The sequence below is a fragment of the Diceros bicornis genome, chromosome 36 (assembly GCF_020826845.1).
Source record: "Diceros bicornis minor isolate mBicDic1 chromosome 36, mDicBic1.mat.cur, whole genome shotgun sequence".
Lineage (NCBI taxonomy): Eukaryota > Metazoa > Chordata > Mammalia > Perissodactyla > Rhinocerotidae > Diceros > Diceros bicornis.
Genome location: NC_080775.1, coordinates 15,967,795 through 15,986,774, shown reverse-complemented (window position 1 = coordinate 15,986,774; position 18,980 = coordinate 15,967,795). Strand labels below are relative to the sequence as shown.

Sequence of the window (18,980 nt, the reverse complement as noted above, 5' to 3'; positions counted from 1 at the left end):
CTTTATTTGTTCTCTATGCAAAAAAAAAAAAAAAATCTATAGAGCCTCACAATGGATGTGGAGCATGGAATCAACTCTCTTGCCAAGCTGAGAGCAAAGCAAAGCTCTGGGTCATGAGATCGTCCAGACTCCTTGGGAATGGAACCCCAAGCTCTCTGGGCTTCCCTCTGAGGAAAGCAGCCTGCCATGTTCTGTATTGTTCTCCTCACTGAGCCCCCTCTGTATGATCTGAACATAATTTAATCAAATCAAGTCAGAAAGGGAGCGTGGCAGAACAAACCAATCTCAGGGTAGAAGTATAGCCCAGCAAGCTGTTCCCTGCACTTTTTATTGAATAGTTGCACCTTAAGGATGAATGCAAAGAGCTTTACAATTTAGCAACATTTCTGTAGGTTGTCAGTTTAAAAAGTGTGCTTCTCCCACCCACCCCTAGAAGACAATGCAGCCAAATTAACTTTGACCAAAAGCATTTGAGATGTTTTCCAATCATTTGTGGTACACAACTGGAATAGTTTATCATAATTTTCCAGGTGAGGGAATAGAAAGGCACAGGAATTAAATTACTTGCCTGGGGGGTCAGAATTTAACCCAATAAATTTTGCTTTCTGCTTTAGAAAGACATTACCCAGAGGGGAAGAGAAAGATAACATTTGAAGTTGCTAGAGGCTGTGTTAATTACTAGATGCCCTCAAAAGGGCATTTAAGATATCTGATTGCCAAATAAGATGTTTTCTGTTGAAGTTACTTTTAGCTGAAGGTCTAGGAGTTCTTTTAAAGATACTCTTTACCTAAAAACTGCTAGAAAACATTGTTTTTTTGAGAATTATCCTTTTTAAGATTATATAAAAATAACAATTTGGTTTGTAATATGCTTTTAATATGGAATAATGCCATGTACTGTATTTGATTCATCCAATGCTCGCTCTCTAGGTGTAAGTTGCAGGCAAAGATACTTATGTATCAAGTTAATATCCTACTCACCTTGAGATACCTATAAGACAGCTCTAGACCTCAAACAGGGTTCATTTTGTTTTGGCTTTAGGCCTGGCCTTGTGAGAGGTATGGCTGCATTAATGGAAAGCCCAAGAAATCTAAGAAGGAGGAATATACAAGTGGTCATGTTTCTACTCTGAAATATTTAACTAGAAACTATATTTCTTCACAACTGGACCTTTAACACACACACAGAATTTTAGATTTTCACCCACAAAAAGTCCCATTTCTTGATATGGCTTAAAGCAGGAATTATATATCCTGTATATGCACGCACACACATACTCTTACACTTACACAGCATCTATAGATAAATGTATATATTTATATATATATATGTTAAATTATCCATCTCAACTCCGGGAGCGCTCTCCACTCTGCCCCCTAGTGCCCAAGAGATGAGATGCTATAAAATAGTCCATCTCTGAGCTAGAAACCAGTAATCAAGAGCCTAAGGTAGATGTTTCAGACCCTTCCCTATTCCTTTAGTCAGTTTGCTGAACATCATTTCAATATTTTGTTCTTATAGGCAATATCTATTCAAATAAACTGAGAGCCACTTTTTTCTTCTGCTGTTAGTGTGCTGTACACTAGTGAAACATTCTTTACATGTGCCATCACCAGCAATTAAACTAACGTTCCGTGTTTCAGAGTATCCCACCCTCCGCAGATTGTTCTGCCCATTCATAACTGGGAACCAGAAGAGGAGCCCCATGAAGAGAAAGGAGTTGGACCGTTGGTGGAACATATTTATGAGGTAGCTGTTCTCTCTGTTGAAGTTGGGTTGGGGAGTGATTCTTATGCTCTTTACTGATAAACTCTTCGTAACATTTTTTAAAACATCAGTCCAAGATCTGAGCTTTATATACTGCCTAGATTCATGCTGTTATGCTATATATTGCAATGGGTGGTGGTGGGGTATCCTGTTAAGTAACCACTATATAGTCACTTTCTTTTTAGTGGTGAGAGCCATGATAGAGCGAGAAACTTTTTATCTTGGTTCTGTTCTTCTTTTTCAAATGTTCTTTATTTCTTCTATTTTTAATGTTTGGACAGCCTAAGCATAAAAACAACTAGCTCCCTAAACTTTATTTCACTTCTTTCTACATTTTCAGATATCCTTAAAACCCACTCACCTCTTAAACTGAAGGTCACCAGCCAGAAGGTACCAGACAGAGAAAGTTTTATGGATTATTCACTATTGTACAAAAAATAGATATATAATATATAATATGGGTGGATGGTAGATAGATAAGAATAATTTTACTGTTCATTCAACTAACCCAAATTAGACATGAATAACTTATTCTGAGATTTGAAATAGTCCATTCATTAGTAAAATATTTTCCAGAAACAAAACAGCAGCTCATCAACAGCTCTGAAGATATTTTCCCACTTATAGCGTAAAATTGTGAATAGGGAAGAGCTTTGTTGACACATCTTCTGAAACATTTAAATTTTTTTGTTGTTCTCTCTCTTTTTTTTTTTTTTTTGGTGAGGAACATTAGCCCTGAGCTAACATCTGTTACCAATCTTCTTCTTTTTGCTGAGGAAGATTGGCCCTGGGCTAACATCTGTGCCTATCTTCCTCTACTTTCTATGTGGGACATCTGTCACAGCATGGCTTGATAAATGGTGTGTAGGTCCGTGCCTGGGATCTGAACTGGTGAGCCCTGGGCCACAGAAGCGGAGCGTGCGAACTTAACCGCTATGCCACAGGGCCAGCCCTGAAACATTTAAATTTTTTACAGTTAGAAACCAAGATATAGTAGGGGCCGGCTCCGTGGCTTAGTGGTTAAGTGCGCACGCTCCACTACTGGAGGCCCGGGTTCAGATCCCAGGCACACATCAACGCACTGCTTCTCCAGCCATGCTGAGGCCATGTCCCACATACAGCAACTAGAAGGATGTGCAACTATGACACGCAACTATCTACTGGGGCTTTGGGGGAAAAGAAAAGGAGGAGAATTGGCAATAGATATTAGCTCAGCGCCGGTCTTCTTCAGCAAAAAGAGGAGGATTAGCATGGATGTTAGCTCAGGGCTGATCTTCCTCACAAAAAAAAAAAAAGAAAGAAACCAAGATATAGTAAAGGGTTAGTTTAATAGTAGTTCTTTTTTTTTTAAATAAATTAAATGCTATCAGTAGAGAGTAGTTATTCCTATTCATTTTCAAGGGGTCAGGAATGGAATTTTGGTAAAAACAATGTTCCATGCCATTTTCTGTTTGAGGTTCCTTCTCAATTAATGCCCTCTGTCACTTTCCTATGTAACCCATGCCACTGACCTAATAATTGCCTATGGCTTTTATCTTAAGCTACAAGGGACATGAATAGCATTCTCTAAGGTTAACAATAAAGCCATTTCAAAATTGATGAGCTGTTTATGCATATGGGAAAGAAGCAACAACTCCTGTGCGGTGTCAACATGGAAATCTCTGTCATCTGCCAACCTGTGGTTCTGAATCAGAAGCCCCGTGCAAAGTTGGATCAAAGCTTTGCCTTAAGCTCTCTTGATAGCAAAAGGATAACACAGTCCTCAAGTCCACTCAGATTAAGAACCTCACTGGAAAAAATGCTATCAAATAATTTATTAAACCTTGTGTGCACCAGTTTCTGCTTAAGAATGGTGAAACTTTAAAGTTTGAAAACATATTTAAACTCAGTCATTCTCAGGGCAGCCCTGCTTCCAATCTTAGCATAAACGGATCATAAAATTTTAGGGTAATGACCAGTAGTGCCATCGAATGTTTCTTACATGCTAATCTCGTGTCTCGAAATATACCGTTATCAACAGATGCCATGTTGCTGTGATAATGTGAATTAAATGAGCCACCCAATAAGCAAAACCAATTATAAATTGTTTTATTTATTGTGAATATTGTGAATCTCTGACAATATTTATATATTGTCAGAAGTGTGAAAAAAAGACAAAAAGTCTCTGCTAACTTCGAAGTGAATTTTCAAAGCCACAATAAATTTAAATACACTTGGTGTTTTTTGAAAGCTCTTTTGTGTCCTGTGAGTACAGAATTCATGTATTTAAAATGTTTATCTCTTTATGAGACGTGGCCTTCCTTTCCTCGAGATTCACTGATTAAAACCGAAGGAGCTCAGCTTTGAAATGCGCACTTGAAATGAACTGTGGTGAGCCCCGGGCTGTCTTTGGCATTTGATGGATAGCCATTTTTCCAGAGGGTGAAAGAAGGGTATCCCATATGGTTGCAATTGACAAGTCAGTAGTCAGGAAACAGGCAGATTCAGTACAAAGAAACAATAACCAGGTTTTGAAAGCATATAATTAAAAATTGCATTTCTAGCGCTGCAAATAAATTAATATAAATTTAAGGTAAACATTACAAGCATCAGACATGGTGAATGTGGTCTTTGCTAAGGAAATCTGCTCTTAGAGCTTCCCAGATTGAAGAGCGCTCTCTAAGCACATCACCAGCACATCTTGCTTTTAGAGCTTCTCTACTTTTATAGACTCTATTTTCCTATTTCCAAGGTCATAGTCCAGATAACTTAAAACCGAAAATGCGTGCTTTTTAGAAAGGGTACAAAAGAGTATAAAGAGTTTCCTTGCATCTTCCTGCCTCGTGCTGTGCGTTACATGATGTGTTCCTTGCTTGTAGCTGCACAATATTGGACCGAGCAGCATCAGTGACACGCTTCTGGAGGTGGGCTGGCCATTCTCTGCCCGGGACGAATTTCTTCTCTACATTTTTCATATTCAAACTCTGGGACCTCTGCGATGTCAAACAAATCCTGATATCAACCCACAGGATATAAAGGTAGGAGCCTAGTCTAATGGGCAGCTTTGTTTCTTTTTTATGGTAAGGAAAAAAAAGCAAAATATTTACAAGAATAAGTTACTTCAATGATAATTAATCAGACCTTTTCTTTTAGTGTTGTAGTTAAAATTCCAGACCTAACTTAAAATATCACTCCTAGAAAACTTACATTTCTCTTAGTTTTATTGCTCATGGTAAACCTGTCATTTATTTAGCCTCTTTTAATGTGTACTTTTTACATGTGGTTTGACCAGCAGCACAACCAAACCAAAATCATAAATAGACGTGTCGTGTTTTGGAGAATTCGTACAAAATGCTATTTTTAAAGTCTTTTTGGTATATTGCCAAAAGACATCAGGATCTTTGCCAAAATGGGCTTTTCCAGATGTTGCCAATAGCAAGTGGTGAAATGTGATAATTTGCCAAGAGCCATCTCAATGCCCTGAGAACTCCCAGATTGGAATTTTCTGGAACACATTCTTTAGTGCAGCTTATAGAGTAGCCTAGAGCAGTGCTTCTCAAATTCTTAAGGGTATCCGAATCACCTGGGAGTCTGTTAAATTGCAGGTTCTGCAGTGGGACCTGAGATGCTGTCTCTCTGCAAACCCCCACCCCATAGCCACACTGCTGGTCTGCTGATCACACTTCAACTAATGAGGAGCTCAAGTGTCCAGGCAACTGATACCATCCAGATTAAGATCCAAATTTGGCTTAGGTTCCTTTTGGAAAGGAAAGAAATTAATTAGCATAAGCCCTTGCGAATGTCATATTTGAATTAAAAAAAAAGCCTTTGTTAATCAGATGTTGTGCTCAAAAAAGAATTTCAGTTAAGAATGAACATTCTCTTAGTAGCTACAAGGACACAGTGTCTCCATTAGAAATGGTGGAAAGGGCAGGCTTCATGAAATACTAGCTCAACCATCCAGGACACAGGTCTGCCTCAACTCTCAACTGGTGGCCCTGGGACATTGCTTGTTATGAAAGGCTTTCTTTTTCAACCCAACATGCCTTCTATTCAAAGAGAGGAAGACTAAAAGGGGGTTCAGTATTAAAGGATTTATGGGTCAACAAGCCTTCTTCTTTATGTGGAGGTAATAAGTAAGGCCACTTGTATTCCACAAAATTATTTAAAATACTTCCTCCTTGGAATTTCTTTTTTCCATTTCCTCTCTCTTTGCTTTTCATTGAGATGATTTTAACATCTTCAAGGACAGTAGCTTATTATAAAATAACGTCTTCAAATGTTAATGTATAACATCTAAGTAATTAAAACTTTCACACATCCTGTTCTGTAGTCAACAGATACTCCACTTCAGTCATAGGTTCTCGGAGCACAGGAGGATGCAGAAGGTTCCTAGGTCTCTTTGAGTGTGATGTTTAGTTTATATCTGACACTATTTATATATGTTTGTATATATTATGTAACTTGTTTAATGTGCACCATGTTGGTTGTGAGTTATTTTTTCTTTGTTGCAATTTAACAATCATTTACAGTGACTGGAATGGTACCAATAGATAACTTGCCTTAAATGTTGACAAATTCGTGCAAACTGGGTGGTGGTATATACGAAACACCTGTATTTCCTGCTACCCAGTTATTCTTTTTTTATTTTATTTTTTTGTGAGGAAGATCAGCCCTGAACTAACATCCATGCTAATCTTCCTCTATTTTTTTTTTTTTTTTTGCTAAGGAAGACCAGCTCTGAGCTAACATCTATTGCCAATCCTCCGGCTTATTTTTTTCCCCCCAAAGCCCCAGTAGATAGTTGTATGTCATAGTTGCACATCCTTCTAGTTGCTGTATGTGGGACGCTGCCTCAGCATGGCCAGAGAAGCGGTAGTGTCAGTGCGCACCTGGGATCCGAACCCGGGCTGCCAGTAGCGGAGCTACTGCTTAACTGCTAAGCCACAGGGCCGGCCCAGTTATTCCTTTTTTTTTTTTTTTGGTGAGGAAGATCGGCCCTGAGCTAACATCGGCCAATCCTCCTCTTTTTCCTGAGGAAGACTGGCCCTGGGCTAACATCCACGCCCATCTTCTTCTACTTTATATGGGATGCCACCACAGCATGGCTTGACAAGCGGTGCATCAGTGCACGCCTGGGATCCAAACCAGCAAACCCCAGGCCACCACAGTGGAGCGCGTGCACTTAACCGCTTGCACCACCGGGCTGGCCCCTACCCAGTTATTCTTTAAAGTATAGACGTTGGTTAGAAATCTGTCAGAGGCTAGCAATTTTTAAAACACAACTTAATTATGATTTTTTTTTTTGGTGAGAAAGTCTGGCCCTGAGCTAACATATGTTGCCAATCTTCCTCGGTAAAAAGCTAACATCTGTGCCAATCTTCCTCTATTTTGTATGGGGGATGTCGCCACAGCGTGGCTTGACGAGCTGTGTGTCAGTCCATGACCAGGATTCGAACCTGCAAACCCTGGGCTGCCAAAGCAGAGTGCACAAACTTAACCACTACACCAACAGGCCAGCCCAATTCTGATTTTTTTACAAAACTCTCAGTCTGTGGAAACTGAATACAAGAAGATTTGATTACAATATGGAGTACTAATAGCTCCCTAAAATAGTTATAACGATTCATGAATTCTTGAAATTCTGAATTCAAGAAAAACTTGAAATGTTTTTCCTTTTAGGATCTCAAAGTACTTTTACCTATATTTCATAAGTATGACCCAGGAGTCTAAAAGAGCTTTTTATCAATAAATAGATTTTTAAAATTGATTATCAGTATAGTTTATATCAGTGGCTATAAACAATTGAGAGTACTTAAAAATTATTTTCCTTTTAAGATATTAAATAATTTCTTGATGAAGTCACTATTAATTTATTTGGCAATTTATTTCTTCCTGGATAATGCAAAGCTAACCAGTCTGTTTTCTGTCTTAAATACGAAATTAGTAAAGAACAAATTACTTATTGTATCTTGTTATCTTCAACAGAATAGGTCTGGGAAATTTTAGAATTTAGTATCAACTTCAGATTCTAGCATCAAAGCTAATTATTATTGTTTTTTTTTAATTGGAGTATAAATAGTCTTAAATATCTATAGTTTTTCTAAACTTGATTCTTTAACTAAGAAGCAGAGAATGGGTAAGTTTATTAAAAGGAATGGGGGAGGCAGAAATATATTTGTATAGGCAAAAATTAAATTCCAGTATTAAATCTTACCCACGGAGTGCACTAAGGTAAAATTCCTTGCTACAGTCATGTGTCACTTAACGACGGGGTACGTTCTGAGAAATGCCTCGTTAGGTGATTTTGTCGTTTAGCAAACATCACAGAGTGTATTTACACAAACCTTAGATGGTATAGCCTGCTACACACCTAGGCTCTATGGTACTCATCTTATGGGACCACCACCATATATGCAGTCCATCATTGACTGAAATGTCGTTATGTGGCACATGGCTGTATTTGGTTCTACAATTTTTTTACAAATAGAGTGATAGGTAGTGAGTTCCTCTTAAAACTTCTGCATCTGTGGGTAGTCCACTTTCTACAAGTCCCTTCTGATGCTTCAGTCCCCGCTGGACTAGCCACCAAAATATCCCAGGCCAACTGCAGACCTGTCAGAGGGAGAACTACCACCTCAACTTCCTGAAGTTTCCTCTGGAGGATTTTCAGAGTTCACCACCATGTTTTCCTCTCCAGCCATTAGGTTGATTTCCTTTGAGCAAAATCCCTCTCTTTTGTGTTCACATACACTTTTTTAGTCAATTTCTCTCTCCTGTATATTTTCTCATTTTTGCCCGATTAACCACTGAAAGTAACTCCCTCCTTCACTGCCTCTTTCCAACACTCACAAATTTCTAAGGAAATTTGTTTATGAAAAAGAAGCCATCCAGATTTCCTTAGAAACATTTTCTAGGCCACCCACTCCAAGGAACCAGTGCCACCAACACTAAAACCTTTGAAATTCCCCAGATATCCGTGCAGAATCTCCACAACGTTTCCACATAATTTCTCATTTTGGTCTAATTAAACCTACCAGCATTTGATGTTACTTAACATGATGATTTTTTTTCTATTTTTTTAAATTACTTATATAGCAACCATCCTGACTTTATTTTTTATTGCAAATACATAGTTTTATGCATCAAAGCCGTACTGTGGATAAAGTAGGTTTATTTGTGGGCTGGCCTGAGAACTGAACCACCATTTAAAAAATTGTTTCTAAAGAGAAATGCATTCTGAGTGCCAAACATCTAGCCTAAAACCTTCTGAAATACAACCCATCTCTAAATTGAACTTACGTTCCAAATATGACTCTCCTCACATAAGCCTCACAGTCTGATTAGGCCTGAACGGGGTTCAGTTTTCACAATAGTAACTGGTATAGTTTGGTTATCCCACCAACTTACCCTAATGTCCCCAAGGTTTGAAGAGCAGACACCGACTGCCTTTGAAAGCCACTACCATGATTGTTCTGTAGCCTGTGGCTGTTTTAGGAGACAATGGGCATAAGTTCTCATCCACATCCATCTCACTTGTTGCCCAAATAAAGAGCATCAGAGACTAAATTGGAGGGCGGTTGTGGGGGGGGGGGGGTGGCGGGGACAAGGATACTCTCAGATGCCACTAGAAGTCGGTGAGTTTTTATTTAAGTACTTGGCTTATATCAGGCTTCATGGGGATTCACTTAGCCGGCTTTGTCAACACTGTTCAAACATCCGAGTATGAAGGTAAATAGAAGCATGGCGAGATGACGGGGTGCAAGAAAAGGTAATTGGGCTGCACAGCCCCTCGAGGTGCCCAGCTAAAGCAGGCCTGAGGATATGGCAGGGCCCTGGTATTCACTCCTACCTTTGCCTCCCAATGAATGGTTGTTGTCTTTGGTTTTCTGTTCCTCCCATGGTGGTTTCACTTCATCAAGTTCATTTCTCTGTCTTCTATAAATTTTGAGGCATAAGCAGATGGCCATGAAAGTTCTGCCTCCAGGCCTCATGATCCAGGTCAGAGATAGAGGATTTAAAGGCAATTTCTCCACATTCTACCATCTAAAACATTTTGAAAGATTCAACTGTCTGCAACATTCAGACAAATCCATTAAATCTAATTCATTCCAGATCCTTCTTGGAATAAAATTTTGGAGTTGAGTAAAGTATTTGTCAACTATTCTACAGGCAGTAAAATAATGATTTCAAACTACCAATTTTCTTATTTTGGGAACTTTATCCTGGGGTTTGGAGAGTCCTTCAAACAGGCTATGATCTCTCGATAAGATGTTGAAAAAATAAACACTATTAAGGAACCAAAGTTGCATAGCGAGTAAAGGATTTTTTTTTAAACTGGCAAGATTTTGTAATGAACAGCCAAGTATGAGATACTGGGAGAAAGGGCTATGGAATCTAAGACTGTACCCAAGAGAGGAAGACAAATGAGATGCTCAAATTCAACCTGTTAAGGTCAGAATGCAACATTCTGGCCTAAGTTCAAGGTAGAAGAATCCTAGGTAGAAATGACCTAACAGAGACTAGACTAGAACGACAGTAACAAGAGAGAAAACCACTGTTGTGGAAAGAACTGTCTCGGGAGCCATGGAAAACAGGAGGTTACAACTGAGAACTCGTCTTCTGCACAAGACCACTCCCACAGGAAGTCCAAATTACAACCAGATCATGCAGACATGGAAAGCAGAAACTCAGGAACCCTTCGTCAAGGATTATAGCCCTGCAGATCGTTGTTGGTTTTTTTTTTTCCAATGAGCCCATAGACAGTGGCTTGGCTTGGCAAATTTGCATAGTTTTGTCTTATCCTTATGAGAATTTTCTTCCTTCATACCTACCTCCGTTTACTTACTACTTCTTATTAATTCAGAATTCAGGGACACTTGTTATGTCCTAGAATAACAGCTCCCAACTCCTCGCTCTCCTCTCTCTCTCTTTCTCATGGGAATGCTCCCTCTGATAGACGAATTTCACTCACCTTTTAACTTTTACTTTTTACCTTGCCTATCAGTCCAATTTTCAGCCACCAAAGGGAATAAACTCTGGGGTCAATTTCTCTGCCTTATCTTCTCTTTAAGATGGTCTTCAGGTCCTCATGTGTATTTTAAAATGTAAAAACACATGTCGAACAACTAAGAAAAGCTTTAAAATCACCGGTGGAGTGAATTGATTCTTTTAGTTATGCTTTGCATGAACTTTTCAGAATGTAAGACAAAAAAAAATAGGGTTTTTCTTTGGGCTGGCCTGGTGGGGTAGCGGTTGGGTTCATGTGCTTCGCTTCAGTGGCCCCAGGGTTCACAGGTTCGGATCCCGGGTGCGGACCAACACACCACTTGTCAAGCCATGCTGTGGCGATGTCCCATGTACAGTAGAGGAAGATGGGCATGGATGTTAGCCCAGGGCCGATCTTCCTCAGCAAAAAGAGGAGGATTGGCAACAGATGTTAGCTCAGGGCTAATCTTCCTCACACACATAAAAAAAGTTGGGTTTTTCTCTCCCAACAAATCCTTAACATTTATGTTTTAAAGAAAATTACATGGTAGACTGACCTCCTGGGCTTGTCTCTACTTGGATTTAATTATAGACGAAGAGTTACTTGACAGAAGTCCACCATCTTGTGTACTAGGAATACCTGAAATCCAAAGACAATTTATAAACAAGAAAAAGAGTATGCATTATGTTTGTTTGGGTTCACAGAGCTCTTTTATTTCACTCAACTCTTTTCTTCAAAAGCTGCATTTTCAACTGTATTGTGCATTCCAGCTACACAGTATCCCTTTAATCCATCAATTTAAGCCTATACCCGAGTGAAGAGTTATGAAAATAGAAAACTCCTGTTGGGGTCAAAATCTGAGTAGCAGCTAGGAAAGGGCCATATTTACTAACAATTGTTTCCTTATTGCAGAAACGAACAATTTTCATATTTGTTCTGAAGATACTTTAGTGCTTACCACCAGCTTCTCATTGCACTTAGCAAATTATACCCTGAACTGATTATCTGTCTAACACGGGTGCTAAAAAGCCGGCCCCCCTCACCAATAATTATTCCAGATTCAGGAAAAACATGACCTATGGGTTCATGATTACTGTGAAACAGGCTCCAGATTTCATCTGGAAGATAGACTTCAACTGTTGTTTACATTTCTTGAATAACTTCTTCCTTGATTTTTGTTTTGGGGGTTTTGTTTTTGTTTTTGTATTTTGAAATAATTTCTGGAATGCCTTTTGAGAAAACTGGTTTGCAGGCTCGTTGAAGACTTTCTGATGATTCTGTTTAGGAGTGGCATTCCTCTATTTGTAAAACAATGTTACTAAAAGAAAGAAATGTATTTTATCAACTGCTGCTGTGAGATACATTCATTCTCTAGCTCAGAGCAAGTCCTGTGTTTTACTGAGAGACAGAAATATTTATGAATAATGGTATACCCGGGGCACCACAATAGGATGTGTTCTTTATCTGTACCCAAGCTGCATCCCATATAACCACACAGGAAGTCGAAGAGTTTTCTTCTCTTTGGGCTATTATTTTACTACAACTGTTACTACTACCACCACCACTCATAATAATAATAATAATAGTAATAGGCTGTAACTGGGCATAAGGAAATATTCCCTAGTTCTCTCCAGTTTGGTTACATACAGAGTTAACTCTGTAACATATCTCCCAGTGACCTATAAAAAAAAAGACGAAGAAAAGAAATTGCACGTAATAAACCTCAAATCAAAAACTACACACACACACACACACACACACACACACACACACAGAGTGTATGATAGAAAACATAAGGGAATCTTAGTGAGAGATTTCCACAATTCTGAATTTTCTGTCTAAACTCAAAATCTTATGCTATAAAGGCTTTTCTGTCAGATTCTCCATCGTTAAGTATCCTTGAGCAACTCATGGCTTACACTTCTCACTGTGCCAGGCCCTAACATAGTCTTCGAATATTCCAGAGTCCATAGGGCTGATGCTCACCTCACTTCCATGGACTTCTTCATCCCAGTGTTTTGAACACTAGCTACCCCGCCTCTGAAATACTCAATTCAACATCCAAGCCTCCAATTCAGTCTCCTAGTTTCATATTTTTCTCACTTCCTTTCTCCACTAGACCTTTTCTCCCTTGAAATGAAGACTTTCTCTGAGTTAGTTAACCCAGCCCACTCTCAAGACTGCCTTTGGCCATACTTTGTTTCCTGCCAAGCCTGCAGTTCAAGTTGCTGGAAACATTCTTTTACAAGCTCCCTTACTTAACCTCCCTTCTCCTCAATCCTTTCCAGTCCCTGCCCTGACAATCTTGATCATGCACAGTCCCATATTTTGGCTTCTTGATCCCTCAGCCTGAGGGCATCGTTACAGATTGAAGGTGGGAAGTACTCACTGGCAGCCAGCATCTGGAGAAGTCCTGTCTGCCATCTGATGACCTCTCCCGCCGTCCTCCTCACTGGCTTCTCTAAACCTTTGCTGCTCTCCTTCTACCTCCTATCCAGTCTCGCTAGCGTTATTATTGGCAAGTGACCTGAAAGCAAGAGAATCTTTAAATGATCCGTTTCTCCATCCCAAATCCTCCCCCCAACACACACACCTTCTAATTGTCCCTCCCTCCTCCTCCTCTCCTCTCCACCACCTTCAGAGGAAGGCCAGTTCTTAGTTCCAGCTCCAAATTTAACTTGACTACATCAAGTATCCCCCGTTTCCTGAATCTTCAACCTCTTCCTCTCTACTAGTTCCTTCCTTGGATCCTATAAACTTACTTCAATTTCCTCCACCTTCAACACAAACAATAAGCAGATAACTTGGCTCTGCATCCTCTTCCAAGAATGGGCCCCCTTTTCACTTCCATTTTCAGCCACCCTGTGCTTGCTATTCCTACTTCCTTGTTTCTCTTTTACTTTTAGCATAATTATAAAATGGTTTTGGGGGGGGTTCATATTAAAAACTACTAAATGTCCATCATAAGACTATATCAGGCAATATGTAAAAACATAAGGAAGAAAATTTTAAATTTCTGATAATGTCGCCACCCATTTACTGTTACATTTCCTATTTCTTTATGCACTCACTTATTTTTCCATTTCACTCATAAACATTTCACTGTATATTGCCAATAACTAAGGGTACTCTTTAAAAATCCGTAGTACCATTACCATACCTAAAAAGAAATTAGCAAAACTTCCTTAATATCATCAAAAATCCACCACTGGTAACATTTAGATGACTATTCTTCCAGATTTTTTTTCTATTTCTAGATATACAATGTAAGTATGCATCCATTTTTTTAAAAATACAGTCTTATTAAATATACTATTTTGTAATCTGCCTTTCCCACTTGCTAAGATTGTGTATCTTTCTAAATTACTGTGTAGCTCTTTATCATCATTTTTAAAAACTGTCCAGCAGTCTTTTGTATAAATGTCATAATTTATTTAACCGGTAAGCTATGAAATTTTATGTACTATCTTTTTTCTCTCTTATAAATAGCTGCTAAGAACATTCATGTTTTATTTTTCATTTGTTTGTTTTAGTGCTTTCTTATTCGGGAGACAAGACCGCCTCTCATCTCTGAGCCATTGGAAATTAGTTAATATGAGAACAAGATAAAGATTTAATTTTATATTTTTTCAGTTAATTATCCATTTGTCCAAACCCATTCACTTTAGCTTCTGCAGTTCAATTTCCCCCATACCAATCCCCTCTTCAAGAAAGAGCATCCATATTTTTTTTCTTTTTTTATTGAGATATAATTGACATATAACATTATATTAGTTTCAGGTGTACAACATAATGATTTGATATTTGTATATATTGTGAAATGATCACAATAAGTCTAGTTAACATCCTTAACCTCACATAGTTACAAATTTTTTTTCTTGTGATGAGAAGTTTTAAGATCTACTCTCTTATCAACTTTCAGATATATAATAAAGTATTATTAACTATAGTCACCAGGCTGTACATTACATCCCCAGAACTTCTTTGTTTTATAACTGGAAAGTTGTACCTTTTGACTACCTTCACCCGTATTGCCCACCCCCCACCCCCACTTCTGGCAACCACCAGTCTGTTCTCTGTATCTGTAAGTTCATTTTGGTTTGCTTTTTTTTTAGATTCCACATATAAGTAAGATCATATAGTATTTGTCTTTCTCTGTCTAACTTATTTCACTTAGCATAATGTCCTCAAGGTCCATCCATGTTGTTGCAAACAGCAAGATTCCTTTTTATGGCTAAATAATATTCCATTGTATATATATGCCACGTCTTCCTTATCCATTCATCTGTCAGTGGACACTTATGTTATTTCCATGTCTTGGCTACTGTAAATAATGCTGCTATGAACATGGAGGTGCAGATATCTTTTTAAATTAGTTCTGTTTTCTTCTGATAGATAACCAGAAATGGAATTGCTGGATCATATGTCTATAATTTCTTAAGTGACAAATTCGGTGAACACTTTTAGTCCTCACCTTTCTTTATTCCTCTGCAGGATTTAACATTCTTAGTCACTTATTTTTACAACTTTCTTTTCCTTGGACTTCTCTAGAATCACACTTCCTGGGTTGTCTCCTACATCTGGTTTCCGCCATCTTACTTTTTCTAGCTGGATCTTCTTCCTTGCCTTGTTTTCTGACATTTCCTGGGATGTTATATGTGACGCTATGCTTCTCATTTTACATTTTCTCATTGGGCAACTCAAACTAGTCAGTGGGCAGTGACTGCACAGCTTGGAAAGCGCTGATGGGGAACAGAGACATCATGTGGAACATCAAACAGGTCAGGGAATCAGTCTGGTGCAGGTCAGGAGTGGAGAGCGGTTATGCATGCCAGAGAGCAGGATGCGAGGGGCTCTTGGTGAGAAATGAGGCTGGAAAAGCAGGCAGAGGCCAGCACATAGAGAACACATGTCTATGCCTGTCGTACGAAGAAGCCTGGACTCTATCTTTCTGTTTATCCAGTAGATTTTTCTAGGTTATTAGGACATACTGAGCACTATCATTTCATCTTTGTGATGCCTCCTACATCCACAATGTAAGAATATCTTTTATCCTTCCACAGAGATGAGCATACTATTATTGCTTCTTTGACTGCAAAGAGAAGCTGTGTAAAAGATGTGCTTGCGGGGCAGAGGAGCAGAAAATTAGGTTCTATAGTCAGTCAGTCTAAAATAAAGAATTTTACTGGGATATTATGGGCGATCTATTGGAATTCTCAAAATATTTATTTAGTGATCAGATGTAACCAGCATGGAGCCTGAGATAAAATCATAAGTTCTAGAACACTTGCAAAACAAACTCAGAGCTGAAAACAAGCTCCATTACAACACAAAGTTCATGCGGCATGCATGGAAAAGTCGTTTTCCTTAGAACACAGCTCTTTCCTGAGGGAGCGCTTCTTAGAGCTACAGGAGTGTAGGGTCAGACATGCTGGAGTCGGGTCCTTGACCACATCAGGCTGTTTCCCATGGTCAGTGCCTCCCTTTTCTGCCATCTCAGGATCAATCTCACCACACACCATGTTCCTTGGTTTAACCAGCCCCAATATATAATGAGAGGAAAGTACCCGAAAATAATGACTCACGCTTGAAAAGTCACTTTCACATTTTCCATCTTTATGGGGAAATCACTTCTGCTTAACATCTTATCCTTACAAGATAAACTTTCCAGGATTGTGTTTCCCAGGCTTCATGGATTCCTGTCATTGGAGAATGGAAAGGCTTGCTCCCTGTCAGGGTGGTTCATTTGCTGTTGAACATGGTTCTGGTACATCAGAACATGTTTGAATTCTCATGTGAAACATATTCACTTGAGAAAAAGAAAATGCCTAGAGTTCAAGGCTAATGAAAAGGTCACAAGTGTTAATGTCGTTGATGTGGTATCTCTTGCTTTCGGTTTGCAGCCCGCCGCCCCCCCAGAGGACACCCCCGAGTTGAGCGCGTTTTTGCGAAACTCTACCATCCCTCATCTTGTCAGGAAGAGGGACGTGCCTGTGCCAGAGCTCCACAGACAGAGCCCTGCAAAGATACTGGTGAGTTATCTCAGTGTGCACAGAACTGAGAGAAAAGATGGCATTGGACAGAATTCCCCAATATAGATGGTCTTAACTTCAAGTATTGTTTTTCTGTCTCCTCCAATGGTCAGATACGCCTAACAGTTTTGGGCAGTACATATTGTGAGAAATAAAAAAACGTGTTTCTGTGGGGGCTAAGGAGTATTTGCAATATAACATTTTCACTCTTCTAAACTTGCCATGCAGACCACAGTAGAGAAATAATGGTGGAAACATAAAATGTGACCTTTGATGCATTTCAAGAATGTGAAGACTTAATTGTTAGCTGGTCCCCAGACATTGGGCTGGTAAGAGTTTGAAGTGAGCCTGGAGAAGCTCTGCCCATACAGTGGGTCCCCGGGTGGGTGCACCTCTTCTTGCATCTCACAGTCCTCTGTTTGTCCAGAAGAGACGAGAATGGTGTTTTCACATTTCCTGGGCGAAAACCTCTGCAGAGTCTTCGCACTGGGGTCTGTGGTAGCTCTAGCCTGAACTTAGTCAGCCCTTTGCAAAACTATAGACAGCACTCAAGAATCAGCATTTTCCATTCAGTTCTTCCACTCATTCCAATGTGAATGTTAACGCCACTGAGCTGTACACTTAAAAACGGTTTTTTAAAAATGTATGTCTTAAACGTGCTTTGACATTCATTGATTTCATCTTGAATGTAATAACAAATTTCGAATGTGGAAATGGACAGAAAAGTACAACAAGCAAGTCTAACTTAATCATTTAAACGTAAGTCAAGAGAGGAACGTTTACTCTTATAGAAGTACCTGAAATTACATGGCAAAAAGCTATGGTAGTTGGCAGATTATGATTCAAGTCCCTGTCAATGTTTATAACACTGTAATGTTTTTAAAAATGTAAAAGTAGGGAATCAATATGCTATTGAGTTTAGGATAAATTAATACAATTCTGCATATTATCATTTTTAGAAAGCTTCGAAGAGAAACAATAGGACAGAAAACAATGATTTAAGTCCTGGGGATGTAATTAATGTACAGCATGGTGACTATAGTTAATAATACCGTATTGCATATGTGAAAGTTGCTAAGTGAGTAAATCTTAAAAGTTCTCATCACAAGAAAAAAAAATTGTAGCTATGTGTGGTGACAGATATTAGCTGCACTTATTGTGGTGATCATTTCATCACAATGTATACAAATATCGAATCATGTCATACACCCGAAACTAATATAATGTTGTATGTCAATTATACCTCAATAAAAAAAATTTTAATAAATTAATTTTTTGGAAAAAGAAAACAATGGTTGACATCTATAGAATTCTAATATGCAGTATCAATGGGAAAGCCCTTTGGAAAACGAATGTCCAAACAATTTGGAAAATCCATATTTGAATATGTTTTTCAGTTCCACTTTGGCGTATGCCTCGTATACACTGAGGCAGTGGAGATCAATAACTAAAATTCTTTTGAAAATTATATGCTCTTCTGTTGTAGGGTTAGATTTTTTCCCTCCTATTCTCTCTCATTAAAAATTTTTAATGCATGATGATTTTTAACTTCTGAATATCCTAGAAACTTATTACTTGCAATGAGAGTAAGGCAATCATTGATTTCCATATCTGATTTTGTTAACTCGTGTTTTATTCCCTTTCTCTCTTGTTGGTTCAAAAATTGCAAATCCTACGCCTCCCTGTGTCCTCGAGTCAAAACAGTTCTGGATAGAAAGTGATTATGCAAAGTTTATTCTAAAATCAAAAGCTAAATAAGACCTCCTACAGTTTTTGTTTAGTTAAAAACAACTTACTGACTCCCATTTCTGATTAGGAATTTGAAAGTGCAAAATGCCAGCTTCCTGTGTTGGAACATAATTTCCAATTTGCGTAGGAAAAATCTGTATCTGGAACACTGAAATATCATTTCTCCTCCACCTAAGAAAATCCTTGCCCTTCTCATCTGAGGTCAGTGTGGCCTTTGCAGTTATTACCTCAGCTCCTCCTCTCCCATCTTTCTTCTCATCCCTTTCACTGCTCATCTTACAGAAACCTTATCTTTCTAACCCTTTTCAGCAATTGATTCTATTGACCACTTCCTGAAACCATCACATCCCTTGGCTTCCCCTAGAATCTTCTCTCCTGGTTCTCTTCCTACCGTTTGTCCTGCCCCCTTCTTAGAGTTTTTCAAGGACTTCGCCTCTGCCCATCCTTCAATGCTCCTGTACCT

The 18,980-nt window shown here is 38.8% G+C and overlaps 1 protein-coding gene across 2 annotated transcripts in view; it reads left to right on the top strand.

The window, feature by feature from the left end:
• The window catches only part of ITGA8 (integrin subunit alpha 8), a 163,072-nt gene that overhangs the window by 124,198 nt on the left and 19,894 nt on the right, over positions 1–18,980 (top strand). For both annotated transcript variants that reach the window (XM_058532481.1, XM_058532480.1), the window contains exons 24-26: positions 1,645–1,750; positions 4,627–4,785; positions 16,640–16,768. In XM_058532481.1, the coding sequence (XP_058388464.1) occupies positions 1,645–1,750; positions 4,627–4,785; positions 16,640–16,768 (394 nt within the window). The remainder of the gene's footprint in view (positions 1–1,644; positions 1,751–4,626; positions 4,786–16,639; positions 16,769–18,980) is intronic.